The sequence below is a fragment of the Mastigoproctus giganteus genome, chromosome 4 (genome assembly GCF_048544385.1).
Source record: "Mastigoproctus giganteus isolate SK-2022 chromosome 4, ASM4854438v1, whole genome shotgun sequence".
NCBI classification, from domain to species: Eukaryota; Metazoa; Arthropoda; class Arachnida; order Uropygi; family Thelyphonidae; genus Mastigoproctus; species Mastigoproctus giganteus.
The window spans coordinates 14,450,739-14,471,789 of NC_143578.1; the positions used below are offsets into that span (position 1 = coordinate 14,450,739).

The following is a 21,051-nucleotide window of genomic DNA, read 5'->3' on the forward strand; positions in this document are numbered from 1 at the left end:
AGTTTCTTCTAGTATACATTTTTCATTTATACCTGAACAAGAATCAGTGTATAACTTACTTTGTTCATGGTCAACCAAGTTTTATTTTTCAAAGCCTTCTGCATGGCATAGTTACCCAAGTCACTTCCTTGTTTGCGAGCTATCTCTTTCTGTATTTGATACACATGGAACAAATCATCCCATTATCTTTCCCTACTAACCAATAGAAATTTTTAAACCACTCCCTGTTAATACCTGATAAGTGGTGTTTAGATTCGTGATTTACATTTGAAACAGACTGTGCAGAATTTAATTCACTAGATGAACCGGCCTCCGCAATGTGTTTTTCGGCAATCAGTGACTCTGTTGTTAGTTTGTTGCCTTCATTACTATGCTTATCAGTTTCATCTTTCTTAAAATAACTAAAGAGTGTCATTTTCTGATTATTCAGATTATTTAATAAATACAAAATAACATAATTATTAAATTTAATATGAACAAATCATTGATTTGTGCACTGACAGTAATTCGAAAGTATGAATCAGAGCTGTAATACTCAATATGTTCTACGTTGATAATAATATTAGTAAATTAATCAGAGGAGTTTACCTCAATATAGTACGTGGAACACTTCTGTATGAAACCCTCCAGAAATTAAAACGGAAAAAACGAAAAAATCGACAACTTACCGGTACATTAAAGTAAAATATAAATAATTAAAATAAAATATAAATAATTAAATAATCAATTTAACACAATTCAAAATCAATTCAAACCAATTAAAATTAACGCAATTAAAAGAATCTAACGAAAATATTCAAAACGATTTTCCTTCCTGAAGCTGACAATGCTTTTCGACCGACTGTCATGATCACAGGAATGAAAATTACCGAATCAGGCTAAACCTGCAACTTAAATAGTGATTATGTGTCTTCGCGCATGCGCGTAAAGGTCCACGCATCGGAGATCAAATATGGCCGCCGAACATTAACAGAATTCTCGTGTAATTTAATTTCAACGGTTTCTGCAATTAATAGTCGCGTATAATTACGTTGAACGTTACGTATTTTGGCCTCGTTAAAGGCATGAAAGGCTAATTCTGACGCTGCTGAACGAGAAGCACGAACTGAGGCTTCGTGTTGATTTACACGAATGTTAAGAGAAAACCGCGTCGAACCCTGATAAGACGAGTCGCAATCACCGCAAGAAATGTTGTATACTAGATCATTAATTTGTGTTGCGAACGCGGAAAGAACCGAGCGATTGTTCAGTATAGTGTGTAACTTCCGTATAGGCCTAGCTATAATTTTAAATTCGGTATCTTTAAAGAATCTGTTAAGCTGTTTGTGCCACTGTTCAACATATGGGACAGAAATAAAGTATTTTTTGGTATTACTATTGTTGATTGGTGCAGTATTTTGTATCCTATCCTTAGCTTGTACCCTAATTCGATTTATTGTGTTAATGGGATAACCCCTGTTCAAGAATCTGCTAGTTAATATTTGTATTTCTGAGTCCAAAGCAGAATCCGTCATTGAATATTTATAGGCATTTAGAAATTGATTAAAGATAATCGATCTTTTGTAGGTGAGCGGGTGGTAGCTATTATAATGTAGAAGCATACTGGTGTTTGTGGGTTTTCGATAGATGCTAAATTGTATTTTGTTTGAGTCCCGGGTAAGCGTGAAATTTAGAAAGTTTAATGACTTAGTATCTGTATCTTCCCTTTCCAATGTAAATTTGAGTCTAGAATGAATATTATTAAACGAATGTAAAATGTCTTGGATAGTACTACTATCGGTAATAACTAGAACATCGTCTAAATACCTCCCATAGTATGTGATACGGGGACGAAAAGATGTCAAATGTATCTGCTCAATCAATGTATCTGCTCAATCATTTGACATCTTTTCGTCCCCGTATCACATACTATGGGAGGTATTTAGACGATGTTCTAGTTATTACCGATAGTAGTACTATCCAAGACATTTTACATTCGTTTAATAATATTCATTCTAGACTCAAATTTACATTGGAAAGGGAAGATACAGATACTAAGTCATTAAACTTTCTAAATTTCACGCTTACCCGGGACTCAAACAAAATACAATTTAGCATCTATCGAAAACCCACAAACACCAGTATGCTTCTACATTATAATAGCTACCACCCGCTCACCTACAAAAGATCGATTATCTTTAATCAATTTCTAAATGCCTATAAATATTCAACGACGGATTCTGCTTTGGACTCAGAAATACAAATATTAACTAGCAGATTCTTGAACAGGGGTTATCCCATTAACACAATAAATCGAATTAGGGTACAAGCTAAGGATAGGATACAAAATACTGCACCAATCAACAATAGTAATACCAAAAAATACTTTATTTCTGTCCCATATGTTGAACAGTGGCACAAACAGCTTAACAGATTCTTTAAAGATACTGAATTTAAAATTATAGCTAGGCCTATACGGAAGTTACACACTATACTGAACAATCGCTCGGTTCTTTCCGCGTTCGCAACACAAATTAATGATCTAGTATACAACATTTCTTGCGGTGATTGCGACTCGTCTTATCAGGGTTCGACGCGGTTTTCTCTTAACATTCGTGTAAATCAACACGAAGCCTCAGTTCGTGCTTCTCGTTCAGCAGCGTCAGAATTAGCCTTTCATGCCATTAACGAAAAACATACTTTTTTATTTAACGAGGCCAAAATACTTAACGTTCAACGTAATTATACGCGACTATTAATTGCAGAAACCGTTGAAATTAAATTACACGAGAATTCTGTTAATGTTCGGCGGCCATATTTGATCTCCGATGCGTGGACCTTTACGCGCATGCGCGAAGACACAATCACTATTTAAGTTGCAGGTTTAGCCTGATTCGGTAATTTTCATTCCTGTGATCACGACAGTTGGTCGAAAAGCATTGTCAGCTTCAGGAAGGAAAATCGTTTTGAATATTTTCGTTAGATTCTTTTAATTGCGTTAATTTGAATTTTAATTGCGTTAATTTGAATTTTAATTGTTTTGAATTGATTTTGAATTGTGTTAAATTGATTATTTAATTATTTATATTTTATTTTAATTATTTATATTTTACTTTAATGTACCGGTAAGTTGTCGATTTTTTCGTTTTTTCCGTTTTAATTTCTGGAGGGTTTCATACGGAAGTGTTCCACGTACTATATTGAGGTAAACTCCTCTGATTAATTTACTAATACTGACAGTAATACGAAACTGAGACATAGAACATGAATCATGTTTAAGTTTTAATTTAAAACAAGAGAAAAGAAAACGGATAATGCATCGGTGGAAGAGGGGATGTTGCAATGTGGCCTTGGATTGAAGCCTAGATTGATTTTCGTATGTCTAAAACTGGAGAACGCTTACTAAACTGAATATTCAAAAATATGAAAAGCAGTAAAATTTTACATTCAGTAAAATCAGCCAGGGGGCACACCTATTCAAAAGTGTCTGCTTATTTTCATACAGTAAAACTTACCTTGTTTATAACAAAAATATCATATAATGGAAACAAAGTAAGAGGTTATAATTTTCTCAACACAAAATAGAAGTAATCTAAATGAAAACAACTACCAGCCTCTTCTTATCTCAGTGCATAATACAAAGGTATTCATCACATGGCAAGATTATTCAATCTTCGTTATCAATATGATAATAAATTATCACTTTAAGCATGCTGAACATACAGATGTAAATATTACTCCATTATGTCAAAATGATATTCAGGCAGGCTCACTTTTCTGCACCTAACATAAGAGCATAAGACTACTAATTATAACAGTTAGAGCAAATTAAGTTTAAGCTAGGTCAATTGTAACCACAACATTATTCAAAAAGTAATGGCACTTTATTTATAGATAAAACGTATGAAATTTATGATAATTAAAAAGCATTTATTTCATTTCATGTTAATAATTAAACATCTAGTAGCTGTTTTGTAGTCAATTTTTAATTTTTTAATATTGTGGTGTAATTCCCTCACAAGACTGAACACCACTAACTAATTTTTTAAATTCTTAAGAGGTAACCTTCATTTTGGGATGAAAGCTAGCTTCAACACTATGACCAAGAAACAATTAATCAATCAAAGGACTGGATAGGCACAGATACAATCAATATGATAAAAAAAGAGTATAAACTCAGCACTCGAGTAAAGTTTTACTCACAATTTTTTCAACATTATATGTTCCTATAACTAATGATTATAGAAATGAAAGAATGAATAGAACCTTTATTGTAATTTCTTGAAAATGAACTTAAGAATAACACAAGTGCAATAAAAGAAAATGAAACCTATATAACAAAGCTAGGCTACAAATGTCCTATAAAACTACTAACACTACCATTGCAAAACTTCAATAAGGTCTTAGCACATCCCTTCTATAGTCATTCTGGCAGCATAATTTTTGGTTGTTTAACTTTTCAAGCCCACATACAATAAGAAAAAAATTAGACTATGTTGTTTCTTTATTACTGAGGTAGATAATATTTGGGTGATCCTCATATGAAAAGTTAAACATGTGCCTTATTGATTACCTTTATTTCACTAGATTTATGTGGTATGGTAACAGAGTACATCAGCTTGGTCCAAAATTAACAGCAAAATAATATTTTATAGGGAATTTCTTGCAGAAGATGAAACCATTTTGATTTTTAATTGCCACAGTATTAAAAATATAAAGTAAAAAGGCAAAGGTATGAAAAAAACGGACTGCTTAAAATGAATCAAAAACATCATTATTTTTAACCAATCAAGAATGTGTTACAAGTAATAACTGTTTTAGATGTGGGATTATTATATGATTGGTATAAAATCATCCAAAATAAGTACAAAAGAGAGAAATTCATTTCTGTATGTCAGCACTCCAGAGCTGAGTAAAAAAAACTATACTAAAAATCATATTTCAGAAGGAAGTTGGGAGAGAGAAGATTCCTTATGTAAATTTGCCAAAATAATAAAATGACTTATCACAAGCTGTACAAATATGAAAAGACTGAAAATATAATGGATAGTAAACAATCTAGACACCCCACACAAAGAAATGTGCAAGACTAATTCTAGTAACAACTTCAATCTATACAAAAGGGAAATAAATTGATCCCAAATTTAAGAACAGTATACAGTAAGAAAATTATCTATCTGTCCCTGAACAGTTCAGTCATTTACCATATACAGTTTTACAGTTATAAAGCAAGAACAAAATCATACATTCACCTTGATACTGCAACATCAATTGCAATACAGAATTTAGTTGTCACATAGGCCAATTAAATTATATATGCAAACTTGGGCAATATTTCTTAAAATTACATAATAATCTTATAATAAACATGAAGCAACATGAATATCAAATTTATATATTCAATATGCACAATATCAAATATAACCTGGAAAAAAAAATTATGAACAGCAATTTAACAAGAACATAATCACAAAGAACCTTAGAGACAAAAATCTATTTAAATGCCTTAATTAAAAATTCAAAATGCACTTACTTCACTCAGAAGTGTCTTTTCAATACGGCTTTTAACTAGTCTTGCAAATTCTGGATCATTCTCCACATTCAATGCAGCAGTGATAACTGGAGTGCTAATTTTACGACTAGCATTAATTATTTCTTTAATTCGAGGAACACCCTGTGTGATATCTGACAATTATTATTAAGATAAACAATTACAATTTGACATGTATATATAACATTTGGGATTGCTATGGTTAAAAAATGCTGTTGTTGTTGTTGTTATTTGGTTTTTAGGAGCATTAGCAACTAAGGCCATATTGCTCCGGGATATGCGGTGGTCATTCCCTGACCTTTCCACATCCTCTGTATTTGGTGGTGACGGGCTCGAACCCGGGTCTAATCAAGAAGCGTATGCTGGTTAAAAAAAAAAAAATGCATGACCTATTGATAACTATTGCATTGATATGTCAACTGCAGTATAAAACAGTTACAATGGGTTGTGAACACCGCTGGAAGCAGTGGACATACAGAGCATAAATGGGGATATATTTATTTTTATTATTTCATTGGCTACTTAATTAATCACAAAATCCAAGACAAAGAGTTACAAATGCTGCTTCAGCTGCAGAATATTTTCCCATTATGTAAAATATATAAAAATTCTGCATAAAAACTAAATACATATTGCAAGTATGTATTTTCTAATGAAACTTATATATCCATACTATGTGATGCAATAAAATAATTAATTAAAATTTAAATCTGAAGATACCAATTAACAAAATAATGTCATTCGTAATTATCCAAACACAATAACTTAAAAATACTGAAAATTTTAGAAAACGAATAATATCTAATTCAAATAATTCTATAATACAATGTTATTAAGGATACTCATTGAGGCAACGCCAGCAAAATGAAAAGTTTTCAATGTCATTTGGGTGGCAGGCTCTCCAATACTTTGGGCACATACAGCACCCACAGCAGTACCTGAAATTGAAATTTGCAATCCCTTCACTTATGTAAAAACAATGCAAAAAATGCTGAATAGTAATATATGTAAAAACTTGACTTAATGCAGAATACTGCCAGGTAAAAGCTAAAGTAAAGTACTGCTTTATATATATATATATATATATTTTTTTTTTTTAAAGAATGTTCAACTTAAAGATTATAGTACTAACTCCTAACATTTACCAGCACACATTCTCAAATGTATTTCAATAACATAAAATTTTTAAAAATATTTTATTACCAAATTAAAGATATAAAGATCAAAAATACGGTTTCAGTTTAATGTTCAGTGTTTAGTTTATTTAATCAGCAGGTTTCCTTCTGGGGACAGCTTTTTTTTATTTATATCTCCTATTTATGTCACTTCATTCAAATTTTCTGTCAAAAGAAAATTTGAATAGTTGGGGGTGGGGGGAACTATTTAGATTTGATAACATATATGCCCAAAGTAACAAAAACACACATTAAATTCTTTTATATATTACACTACTGGCTCAACTATAACTGCTAGGCTTATAATTCCCTGATTTACGGTGTCAGTTGATCATCTGTTCAAATGTATCGATTAATTTCATATTTAAAATGATTAAATTCTGGTTCGTATTATGAACTTGATTCCTAGTTGAACCCTTTTCAAATGATATATCTTTGTAGATGCAAAACTCAAAGCCAATATCATAAACAAACATGTATTTAAGAATGATAAATAATGTATAATAGATTTTTATTCCTCACAAAATCATCTGCCATGTAAAAATGGCATTATTACAGCCTTAGAGAACTACATCACTGATGTTTTTTTTTTACAAAATAACAAGACAACAGAAACATAAGAAACAGGAATAAGAATTTTGCTTATGCTTAAAAGTTATTAAACAGATTCTTTCTCTTCTATCTATGTGATTGTATTATCATTTGAGTTTTACATAAAACACAAGAGCAATTCAGGTTAAGACTTTTTAACCTTTTTTAAATACGAGACTTTTTTTTTTTAAATAGTATCATTTTCGAAAAAAAAAAATATTCATGGTCTTGATTATTATTTAAAACTGAAAAGAACTCTTTATATCATAATAAACTTGTAGTTCTTTTTGGCTTGAGTCAGATAACCTATTCGTGTAGTGACTACATGAACATAAAGGCAATATTTCATTTAAAAAATATATTCTAATAAGTAATTAAGTTATTTAAAAATTTAAAAAAAAAAGATTAATATTTTCTTTAAAATGGAAATTAATAATACAAATATTTGTGTTACAGTTTCCAAAGCCCATTAATTTAAAAATAATAAAATCAGTATTACGGGGTAAGCTTTTCTTTTATATAAGAAACTACAGCAAGATGGACAAAAAATATAATTCAAATGGTGGTGCTGTCAGCATCCTAAAAAGGATGGACTCTCAGAAATGGATCATTTTTGAGGCCTTTGTTGGGATTCACTAAACTGGACTACATCAACAGACAAAGAGTGTAGAATAACATAAAAAAATAATTAGAAAATATATTTGGAGAAACAGAATGAATAAAAACAAATTACTAAGGCTAATGTAGTTCTGTAGTATCAAGTCCTGCAAAGATAAGAAAAGGAGAGATACTCAGGAAAATCACTGGAAGAAATTACCAATTCAAATTGACAGAAAAAACAGGGTTATAAATAATCTTAAACAGTTAAAAAGGTAAAAAAGCAGTAGAAATATCTTATGCAATTCTCTTACACTTGAAACACTAAACAATATAGCTTTCAAAGCTGTGTACAGAACATACCTTATACCTTAAAAGCATACAGAAATGATTCACTAATCAAAGAACAAGCAATGATGTAAATTTTTTCCTATCAGATTATTCATGTATAATATGCATTCAATAACAGTGATACCAGATCTACTGTGCATGATGAAGAAAATAATAAAACATGTAAAAAATTAATCAAATTTTCTACTAACCACTGGCATTATGGAGAAAATATGTGCAAAGTATAAAGTATCCAGGACTACTATAGAAAAAGAAACACTAATTATCATGAAATAAATGCAGAAAATTAATGATACAATTTGGTTATACTTAACAATGTACTTTTTTGGTACTCAGCAAATTAGTACCTTGCCAAATATAACTGAGAAGTGGCAATTGAAGTTTAATATTGACAAAAGCAACATACTTCATATGGAGAACAGCAATCCAAGATTAATGTACCAATTCAGTGGTAACGCATTCAGGGAAGGGGAGAATCAAAAAATATTCGGGGGTAATTGTGCAATCAGATATTAAATTCTCTGAGCAGTGCAGACAGGCTGCCAGGACAGCTTGTGAGGTTTTGCCAATGATATCCAGCAGGGATAAGGAGTGATTATCCCATTGTTATACAGCAATGTTCAGGCCATATGTTGAGTACCACATACAGGTCTGTGGCCTTATTTTAGGAAGCACATGGGTCTGTTGGAATGGGTGCAGAGGAGAGCAATGAGATTAGTGAAAGGAACAAAAAAAAGGTACTCTTATCAGGAAAGGCATCAGCTCTGCAAACTGCAGTGCCTGGACCTGCAAGGAGATTGGACTGGGATGTTTAAGGGTTTTAAGGATTCTATCAGCATTGAATAAGCTCAATAGTGATAGAATCCTTTCTCTTGCTCAGATGATGGGAGGCATAAATTCAAACTCAGGAAGGTTAATTGCAGGGTCGATGTGCAGAAATTTGCCTTCGGCCAGCAGGTAGTTGATTGTTGGAACAAACTGCCATATGGTGTTGTACAGGTGGGTAGTTTGAATAAATTCAAGGAAGAGCTAGACAATCTGAAATTAAAAATACAAAATATCTGCTACTGAAAATTTTACCTGGTTCCAATACAGCCCTTAGGTATTTCTCCTTGCAGATGTCAAAAAAATGTTGTAGTTGAGTAACAGTTACTCTTTCAAGCTGGTTCAGAACTGAAATTAATTTCAACAATTATTTCAATATTTTCTATAAAATATAAATGACTTTTATAAAATGTAATCAAATATAAACAAAGTAAAAATATACTACATGGAAGTAATACAGTATATTTTAGACAAGCTTGAAAAATACTTTGTTATACAAATAATAATAAGAATTTTTTAAAATTAATTTTCATGATTCTATTTCTATATAATTATGGATTATATTCAACCATAAATTATTTTTTGGAGGTCGGAAATATTTTTTTATGAATACTTTTTTCAATCAATCTGCAGTTAAGCATTTGGGAGGTTAAAACTGTATCCTTAATGGTATAAAACACTTTTCTACTCTTCAGCCATACTGCCCATCTAGTTATAACGCATAACCTAAAATAACTCAACCTTTTAAGATATATCTTATCTTTAGTTCTGCTATTAAAATTTCATTAAACTGGTAATTATTGAGCAAACAAATGATAAAGTTTGAAATATACTACATGCAACTGACAATAAAGTAAATACTGAAACAACAATGAGGTCAAGAACTGGATACATTAAGATTTTTTCACTCACTGATCAGACTAGGGAGACAAATTGGAAGATATAATATTTTAATCAGTCACTAAAATATAGAGTGCACATAAATAATATTTACAATAAAAACTGCTAAACTTGCAATTAAAATTACTATCTACAATTAGAAACTTTTGCATTAAAGCAAAACATTCGAAAAAATACTCAAGTTAAACTGTGACAGCTTTCAACAACAGTATTCTATCTTTATCAACAGAAAGACTAAACTCGACAGAGAAACAGAGAGACTAGAGTGGTAGCAATCTATTAAACAGAAAAACACCATCCAGCTGTGTGTATGTGCGCGCACGCGCGCATGTGTGTGAAGCCACATCTCCATGAGGGAATGCCACTTAAGCCATTCATAATGTCAAGTATCCACCCCCCCCCCACATTGAAATTGTAAATCACACTGCAATTCATTAAAAAGGTCTCCGAAGTCAGGAACTCGATAATTCATTTTTAATGCCACTAAACACTGACTCAAGACTGCATATATAACTTTATTTACAATAAAATAAAATAAGATATACTATAAAAATATAAAAGTATATTCAAAAAACTACAATTAAAATAAAGTAAAATAATGTATGTTACAATAATAAAATCACTAAAAAGATTAAAACCACTATATAAGAGCTTTCGGCAGCTGTTGCTGCCGAAAGCTCTTGTATAGTGGTTTTAAGCTAACCATTGCAGCTGATGAAGGCAGTGTAAGATGTAAGATCTTACAAGTTAATTTAAATAAAGATATTGGGGTTGTTTTTCGCGAAGTAAGATTTATAGAATAATGTTACATACAGTGATGGTGTAAAGATGAAAAATGTTACAAATTAAATAAAATAAAGATATTGAGTTTTTTTGCAAGGTAAGATTAAATGAAAAGAAAGTTAGATTTAGTGATGGGATGGGTCAAGCATGAGAATTAATAGTAGAAAGGGATAAAGTATCAGCTCCCATAATACAAGATAGCAAGTGGGGACAGCAGGACTAGGTAACGGGGGCCATTTGTGAATAGGCATGAAAATGGTTGCTCGAGAACAAACAATAGGACGGGAGACTGGATTAGACGGACCGATTCCTTTGATCGGTAACGCCTTTGGACCAAAACAGGAAGTGGGTGCATGTCCAGTGTTCGGTTCCAAATTTAAACCAGCGTCAGACTGGCTGTGACGCGAGTTTTCCGATACTTTAGTAGGCAAAGTGCGAAATGAAAATGAGGGTTTGTGGGGGTGGCCGGTGGACATCAAAGGGGTATGCTGCCTGGGAAAAAATTTTAAAAAATGTGCGATAAGGAGACAGCTTGGGAGATAGGTATTAGCGAATGAAACGGAACGTAAATTTAAATAGTAAGAGGAGGATTGGCATGCCTCCCGAATGGAGGCATGCCAGTCTTGAGGGGCAGTATAGAGTTCGGGGGAACAAAAAGAGAGAGCGCGATAAAATTAAGGGAGAACCTATCAGAGAAAAAGGATGAAGGGGTTTTTAAGAGAAGTATAGTGAGGAGGTGGTCGGCGAGAAATAATGAAAAAGTGAGGTTATCAGAATGTCAGGGAGTTTGCAAAAATTAGTAAAGTGAGAGAAGGAGATTCCCACAGATGACCAGGTCCACCGATGAAGGCTATGATACCCAGGAAAGGTCTTGGAAGGCAAATAGCAGGCCTGGAATAGAAGTAGCAGCCCCGGAACAGAAGGAGCATATCCGACAGGCAGAGTAGCAGATCCTGAAAGCTGTGTAGCAGTCCTACAGTTTGCACGATATTTCCCCGGAAGCCGTAAGATGTTTAAGATGTTGCTCTAGATGGCGGAGGATAGCAGTCCCAAATAAAGAAAAACGGAAGGCCCTAACGGAGACGTCCTGCCAGTCACTAGAAGTAAGTGCCTTGTATATATAAGTACTCCTTTACAAATTTAAAGGACTGTAGAAAAAAGATAAGAGAATTATTAGGGGTGGTCTTATGGGAAATATACAGTAAGGTGTATGCATGTAAATGTAGATGAGTAGAATAATGTTGTTGGAATAAAGTAATGAATGGAGAATATATAGATATGGTGAATTTACTGTTGAATAAATGGATGTAAAGTAAAAAAAAATTTGGATGGGGTAATTAAAGGGGATAATATAGATGAATGCTATCATATATGATGATCCAGATGTAATGTGGTGACCAAGTCAGAAGTTTTTTTGTCTAGTGCTGGTATAAACCAAATAAATAAGATTAATGCTAGTTTAAAAGATGGTTTCAATTGTATCAAGGTAAATCTAGCTAGAGAAGGTTTGTCATTAGTATTGCTAAATAAGAAAGAAGTATTGTATAAAAAGAAGATTTGAATGTGGAAACTGAGTTTGATCCATTAGAAAAAAAAATCTGATTTACTTTAGAGAAATTAGAATAAATTAAATTCATGGAAGTGTTAATAGCCTTGTGGTAAAGAGAAAGGTGATGTGCATGAATGTAAAGTAACATGACCAATTAATCCATACCATGTACCATATAGATTGTGCTATCAAGTTGTAATATGTGCTTAAATATTGATCAATTTCCTTTATGTAAATATGTGTAATAAACAATTTTGTATATAACCTTAAATGAAGTTGTGCTTAGTCATTTTGAACACCCAGCCAAATCCAAAGGAGGAATATACTCAATATAGAAACTCCGTAGACCCCGATTTCTTCTGTGAGGTACTCAAGTCATATGCAAAATTGGGGTGTAGTAAAGGTTCAAATAAAAATAAAGGTATAAAGATAGTATAAAAGATATAAGGTAACCCCCCACCCCCACAGCAGCAACAGCTGCCTTCATCAGCTGCAATGGTTACAAGCTATCCAACAATATATATATATATATATTGTTGGATAGCTCAATATTGTTGAGCCATTACTCAACATTTTAGTTACCAGAAGGCAGAGTGGGCTGCTTCAACACAATGCTCATGTGCCACAAAGCCACTACAACACATGAGCATTACTAACTTCCCGTATACTGGAACTGGAAGAAGCTTGGGGATGAACCATTCTAAACCGCTCATGCCCTCCCAAAAATGAGGGACTCAAAAAGTGGATGAATGAAGCAATCCTTTTCCCTATTAATGCTATATCAACCGGATGAACATATTCATAAGCTCTCTAGCCACTTCTGGTTCCAGAAACCCCTAGCTCTGTCGACAACCAATGCTCCTTTGGCTGAAATACACCCCATTTCCCAAGCGTCTTCGACTATGGCTGAAATTCAGCTGTAGACTAGGCACCTGCAAGGTGATCTGATTGAGGTGTTTAAAGCTTTGAATGAATTGAGCAAGCTCAATGCTGATGGCAATCTTCCCCTTGCTCAGACCACACACAGGGAGCACAAATTCAAATTGAGAAAGGATGGTTGCAGAATAGATGTGTGGAAGCTTGCCTTTAGCCAGCAGGTGGTTGATTGCTGAAATAAACTTTCAACTGTTGTCATGGAAGTTGATATCTTAAATAAATTTAAGGAAGAACTAAACAAACTACTGGAGGGAATGAATGAGTGAAGTGAGAGGTGGTTTTTTTAGCTGATGCTGTATAAGCTTGCTTTCTTGCCCCATTTTCAACTGCTAATGCCATACTGATATTATGATTTCAGAAGCAGTATTAAATTACACTGTAAACAGTGGTGCCAGAAATGGTATTTTTCTTACATTTATTTTAATTTACACAAATTTCTGAAAAGCAATGTCATCATTAGAAAAAGTATTTTATTTGTATTTGCTTAAAAATAAAAAAATTCAATGAGAAATATTCACAATTTTATTGTGAACAGACAGGATATATAAACCTATATATCAGACTTAATTTTTCATACTGGATTTAGAAAATTTTAACACAAAATCAATCTAGAGAAACACTTAAGCACAGTAACCCAAGTGGCTGTATATGCAAAAGAGAAGTAGCTGCCATTTCTCAACATTTTAGTTACCAGAAGGCAAGAGCGGACTGCTTCATCACAAATGGCAAATCGGTTCCAATAGCCAGAATCACCTAATGTGACATCATTGAAAAATTAGCAGTCACTGTCCAAATATGGAGGACTTCAGCGACAATGTAAATCTTAAATAATAGGCTCCACTACTGTATCATTTACAGAAAATGATCTGATTCATTCCTCATCAAACACATTAATTCCATCTCCAAGACTTGAAGATTAAATTAATATACAACAGAGTTTCTGAAAATGCCATTACCAAATAAAACCTTTTCAACATTTTAACAGATGCAATGGGCACTGGGTATAACATATATACATCTGGCTGCTCACCACAGGCAATCAGAGCTCGCTCACGCACGCATGCACACACACACACACACAAGAGAGAGAGAGAGAGCACTCTCAGGGAAGTAATGACTTAGATCTGAAATTATCATATCTGTCACGAATCTCAACAACAGAAAGCCTTTCTGCAAAAACTTCTAACTCTGTACAATTAAGTAAAGCTAATTTAATTAAGGATTCACTTAATGGTTTAAACCATTTAAATTAATCATTTCAACAAATCAAAATTTGTTTTGATTTATTCAAAATATGAATAGTGATTTTTATATTCAATAACAAGTAATAAATAAATTACCTGGAGGGACTCTTTTTTTTAACTCTGCTATTCTGAACTGCTTTCTCACTTTTTCTACACGAAGTGTATACCCAAAAACGAAATCTCTATAAAATAAAAAGTAAAAAGTGGAAATATATATTTTTTCCACATATCACAATAAATGTAGCCTTTAATCATTTATGGCAATATGAAATACTGAACGTTGTCAGGAACTAAATTTGCTATGATGCTAACTACAATTTAAACACCTCACTACACACACACACACACACACACACACACATTCAAATTTGCTATGATGCTACCTAAAATTTCAAAACCTCACTACACATACTCTCACACTCTCTCTCCCTCTCTTTCCATCACCTATAAGCCAAACTACAAAAGTGAACTTATTAGCATTGGCAAGCTGAGCATCACACAAAATGAAAAAGTAAATTTCTAAATTAAAAATTGCCGATTTGCATTAAACTAATTTTTTAAGCTTGGAATGAATACAATACATCCAAAGTCAAAAAAGCAATGCATTAAAATATTTATAAAATAATAAGATAAGTTTACTTCAATATAATACATAGAACACTTCCATATGATACTCTCCAGCAATTAAAATGAAAAAAAGCGGAAATCTTACATTATAGTAAAAAATAATTAAAAATCAATTGAATGCAATTAAAAATCAATCTAATGCAATTAAAAATTAATTAAAAGAAATTTAACAAAAAAATTCCAAAACAATTTTCCTTCCTGAAGCTGACAATGCTTTTTGACCATATGTTGTGATCACAGGAACGAAAATTACCAAATATGGGTGAGAGCATGAAACTTAAATAGGGATTATTTGTGTTTGCACATGCATGTAAAAGCCCATAGGTTAGAAAGGTTCTGCATAGGTTAGCATTTGCTGCCTTTGACTGCATTCGACTACTTCCTCTTTTTTCCATTTTTATGCCTTCTTGTTTTCACTTCTTTGTTATTCTATTCAACATATATAATATTCTTAAAATATATAAACATTATTCTTAAAAAAATTAAAAGAGAATAATATGAAAAAGAAACTGCATTATAAAATACAAATACAGTGCCTATATGGACTTGCTCAAAGCAGTAGAGATCAATATAGCATGAATATATAATATGAGACAGAACATAAAGGAAGTAGAACCAATAACTGGCAAGGGAGATAATGGACTGTAGTCAAAATCAAAAATAATAATTTAAAAGTGATTGAAGAGAGACTATAATTCTGATATTGTGTATATCACAAAATACATTGGATAACTATACTTCAAATGTGCAGCACGCTACAGCACAGAGCCAAAATATGGCAAAAGCAAACAGTAAAATTAGAGAAACTGTAAATAAACAATTTAGAGTAAATTGTTTATTTAGAAACAACTTACTCTAACAATGCCAAATAAATAAACAATTTCAAAAAAAAAAGGAGAGTGAAAAGCTTAAAAAAAAATTTAATGGTTAAAAGTTTAAAGTGAAAAAACATTATGAAAATCGATTTTAAAACTACCAGGCTTAAATAACTCAAACTTGACTTACTTTAATTCTTTGCGGAACATTTCAGCACACACCTTGTAGCTCTCACTCTCTAATATTTCAGTAGCAACCTGCTGAATCATTCTTTCATCTAAAGTACTTTCCTTTTTACATGGATATTTTATCTGAAAATTATACAAAGTATTCAGTAAATGACTTAACAAATCATTAATCCACTGAGTACAGACTGCACTGATAGTTTAACGTTCCCCTCCCCTTCATTTAACCTACCAAATTTTAGTTTTACAATTTAAATATTAACCTGTTTGTGGAAGTGGGAGGGGACCAAATGATAATGTATACGTAGTTTTTTTTTTCTTGTGCACATGTATGTATGCACGTGCACAATGAAAAAAACACTACTACTACCAATTTATTGATAGCAAAATATTATGAGAGGGAAGTATTTACCCTCACCTGGAAATATTTGAATTGGATTTGAAACTTGGCTAGCAATTTCATCCTTCTCTATGGAACTACCTTCTAGAGCTACACATTTTTCCCCATCTGTGGATAGACTCTTACATACTTCTTGAATAGAACTCTTCATTTTACACAAAAAACCAGGCTTCTACTTCGTTAATTACCCCCTCATCAGTCATAAATCTGTGGCTCATAATGGTTTCTCCATTTTATGGAAGAGGAAGAACTCTGAAGTGGAAAGTCTGGGAGAATAAAATGGATGCTGCAGATTTTCAAAGCCACATCTGATTGCAAAGTCACTTTAAGAGCAGCCTTGCAAGCAGGAGCATTGTTGACTAGGAGGTGAACACCTTTGGATAGCTTCCTGCATCCAACAAGGTCACATTGTCAGTTCCAGAAGCAATAGAAAATGCATTTTTCTATGGAGCTTTTGGGGAGGTTTCAACAATCTTGGAACCCATAAAGCTACCACGTTAGACATATGCAAGAATTCATGCATTACAATTCAAACAGACCAATGGATCTGTCTCCAAGGACTAGCTGTTCCACTTTAATATGGTAGGGGTCTGTGACTAAGATGAGTCTTCATTCTCTTAGGCCATCATGCACACTTCTTCGCCAACATCTGAGAAGTCTTTTCCAATTTTTCATAGTCTCACATGATGGGCAAATACAGCTTTCATTGCCTTACAGATTTGTTTCACTTCTTTCCCTTGCAGAATATGACATCTTTTATAACAAATCAGCTCAACCTTCTCCAGCATTACACCTCTCAGTATATTCATAGCTCTAGTTCAGTAACCAATGGATTGAGGAAAACAAATAAATACATTAACTTATAAGACTTACTAGTGTATTTATATTCATATAGTATGAAATCCCTAACTCAAATATTTGTAGGTGAGAGTAAATACTTATTGACCATCCCTTGTATAAATAAATTAATAAATGAAACTCAAATATATTTAGGCCCTTACTCGAATGTAATCAAAAACTCTTTTAAAGTCCACTGGTTTATCCATTCCTTCCATGGCAGCAGGATCCAATCCATCTCCTCCATAAATAAATTGAACAATATCTCCAGTAGAAGTACGTACAGTCATATCATAGTGAGAACAAAGGTCTTCAAGGGACTTAAAAAAAAAAAGGTAATAATAAGGCAACAGTCTTAATTTCACAACTAAAGTGAAATTGATATAAATACCATATTTTATACCATTTTATACCACACTTTCCGAAAATCAAGAAAAACTCTAACAGTTCTTTAATTTCAAAAACAATGGGGAGGGAGCTTGATTTGAAAGAAGGGAAGCACTCTTTCCAGCATTAAGTAGAATGATTATTTTATTAGCACTTTTATAGAATTGATGAACAGATCACAGTTCTAATCTCACACGTGCTTCAGATTATTAGCAAAAAAAAAATTAAAAGATATTCGCAAGCTCATTTCTAGCTCACTTTCTAAGTGTTAAGTGATGCTTAACTAAATTATTAACATAATTAAACATTAATCAAATTTAACATTAATAACAAAGTTGAAGATGTGTGAACCAAACCCTGTTATAACTACAAAAGCTCACAAAGGCAAATACGAATTATAGTCTTAACACGCACCCAGTGTGAAGGTAACATGATTCTAGGAGAATCCAGATTGTCCACTGAATGCTCCAAGCAGCCCTAATAACTATGGCAACCCAACTGTCCTGTACAACGTTCAATCCTGTTAGTTCTGTAGCCCTATTACTATTCTTTGAGATTGCTTTTCATATCACCTGGAATAACTATAAAATCATTGTCCTTATTTCAAAGTTTTTCCTTCACTAATACTGTTATTGAAGAAAAACATTCTCAATATTTACGAGACCCTTGTAGTTATCCGAGGCGGTTTTGAAATTTATTTTGCAAATATTAGATGTTATTCTAACAACATCCACTTTCTTTAAAAGACTTTTAAATACCAACCTTCGGTTCCACACAATAAATAGTCAGTCTCTTATTAGCAAGTTCACTGTCAGTTATTCCAATTTTTTGTTTTTTTTTTGTCCCAGGTTATTATTGTAATATTGTACTTAAAGCAATGCAAAGCCTATATAAAAACTTAAAAGTCTGTATAAAATATTCTAATGGCCAACTATCAGACCCAATTAACACCAATAAAGGAGTCAAACAAGGATGTGACTATCACCAAATTTATTTAATATCTATATCAATAAAATTCTTAAAGAATGGAAACAAACAATTAACAATGGAATATAGTTGAACAACAGGAATAAAATCCAAACTATATTATATGCTGATGATCAAGTTATAATTGCGAAATCCGAAGATGAACTACAGATAGCAGCAAATGAACTGAATAAAATAGGTAAAAAGTATGAGATGAAAATCTCCACCTCAAAAGCAAAATCAATACGATTATGTGGAAAAAGCATACAAAGAGTCAAAATTGTTATTGATGATAAAATAATAGAACAAATATTTCACTTCACCTATTTGGGAAATTTAATATCAAATGAAGGGAAAGACATCCACACTAAACTACAAAAATATAATAAAATGAATGGAACGATTAAACACCACTTCGGAAAACAAATTACAACTGAAACAAAATTATGACTGCACAACATCACTTCAAAACCAGCCCTCTTCTACAGCTGTGAGACTTGGGTCATAAATAAGAAAGATGCACACCAACTAGAAGCAGCACAAATGAGATTTTTGGACATTATTAGGCTTTACAAGACTAGACCACCAAAGAAATTTAGATAACTGCAAAAAATTAAAAGTAGATAACATAGTAAATGACATAAAACGGTATCAGGAAAAATGGATCAGCCACATAGAAAGAATAAACCCAGACTGGATCCCAAAATTAGCCTTTAACTACAAACCTACAGGCAAGAGAGATGCTGGTCGACCAAGACAACAATGGCGAGATCAAGACCACCTCCAAGAGCTACAGCGGAACAGGTCTTAAAAGACCTAAGCCAGACCAAATTCGTGATGATGATGATGAACTGATAAACAATATGGGTACTATTATTATTTTGAAATTTCTGAGCATGAACAGGTTTGGTGGTATGTTTTGTAAGAACAGATACCAGTGGATACAGTGGCTTGTATATGATACTTGCAGATGGAATTCCTGTTTTCATTTAACAGCCAACAATCACTAATATTTCCCAGCACAATGTAAACAGAAATTTCATCTGCATTACCAATCCAACTTAATAAAAAAAATCAAATCTTTTTAAACAAATACAATAGTTTCTTACAATGCACCTTGTCCTGCTTATTATTAGACCAAATTAGATGAAACATCTAATTTGGTCTAATAATAAGCTAGTGACCACACTGCATCCATAAATGCATACTTTGAACAAAGATGTAATTTACAGCTCTTGGACAAAATGTATTTCACACACACATGGTCATCCAGACAACAAGAACATCTGGCCAATGATGATAAAGCAAAGACAATTGTTTCAGAAAACAGGAATCAATATTTTTGCAGCAAAAGCTGGGAAAATTAAAATACTGACTATTCTCTTTTTTTTTCTTTTTTTTTTTATTTGTTTTAAATTATTCAACAAGAAAATCATTATCAAAATTAAACTATATATTCAATTATGAGTGTTTCAATAAAAACCCAAAACGTGGATTTCATTTGATCCTTGATACTTGTGCAAAAATACGTTTTGAGGATACCTGAACAAATCTGATTCAGAATACAGAAATCTGTTTTTATAATTAAGATGATTAAGCAATGGAAAATGTCTGGAATTCCAGAATTCAAAGATGAAATAAGTTCATTTATATTATGGACCTAACTAAAATGTTGTCTTAAAACTATTTGGATCCTGTCTTGTTTTTAATAAACATCACAGAGCAACAAAATAAACTGAAATAACAGCTTCAAGGATAAAGCAGACTGATTAGAGTTATGCCAGCTAGTAAAATCATTTAAAATGAAACATCAACTTTGAAAAGTCAATCCAGTGAATTTTTCTCTGGGAATGAGGCCTTAGAAAAACATGCAGATCAGCTGAAAACATTATCTGAGCTTTCAAAAGGTTTGAAATACAAAGCACAATGGAGCATGTGAAATGTTGGTGTTTCCATTTATGGTCAATGCACTGACAAATGTTATCATAGCTAGTCAAGTGCAAGTAAACTTCAAGTATAACTGACCTCTAGTTTTGGACCTCAGGAAGTCAGAAAACATACTGATTCCATAAATATTCCATGGAATATTTGGGATAAATGGAATATTTATATCAATATATTTTATAAAATCAAAGATACTGTTTATCACTTACCTTATGATTAATTGATTAAGCAACTGTTTAAAACTGTTTTGAAATTGTTTGAAAAACTACACAACAAAAATTAGTAGCAAGAAGTATGCAATTATCTACACATGCATCACACTGATATGTACTGCACTCACTCTTGAAATAACTGAGAACAAGATGAATTTTTCCCAGTAACATTAAAAAATAATTTTAAAAATATTTC

At 32.4% G+C, this 21,051-nt stretch overlaps 1 protein-coding gene across 1 annotated transcript in view; it reads right to left on the reverse strand.

Annotated features, from left to right (window-relative positions):
- Polr3A (RNA polymerase III subunit A) overlaps nt 1-21,051 on the reverse strand; it is a 185,307-nt gene that overhangs the window by 19,807 nt on the left and 144,449 nt on the right. The window contains exons 26-31 of the mRNA XM_090371374.1: nt 17,511-17,666; nt 16,114-16,235; nt 14,578-14,663; nt 9,325-9,417; nt 6,373-6,468; nt 5,513-5,664 (exon numbers count right to left, since the gene is read on the reverse strand). Of these exons, the coding sequence (XP_090227500.1) occupies nt 5,513-5,664; nt 6,373-6,468; nt 9,325-9,417; nt 14,578-14,663; nt 16,114-16,235; nt 17,511-17,666 (705 nt within the window). The remainder of the gene's footprint in view (nt 1-5,512; nt 5,665-6,372; nt 6,469-9,324; nt 9,418-14,577; nt 14,664-16,113; nt 16,236-17,510; nt 17,667-21,051) is intronic.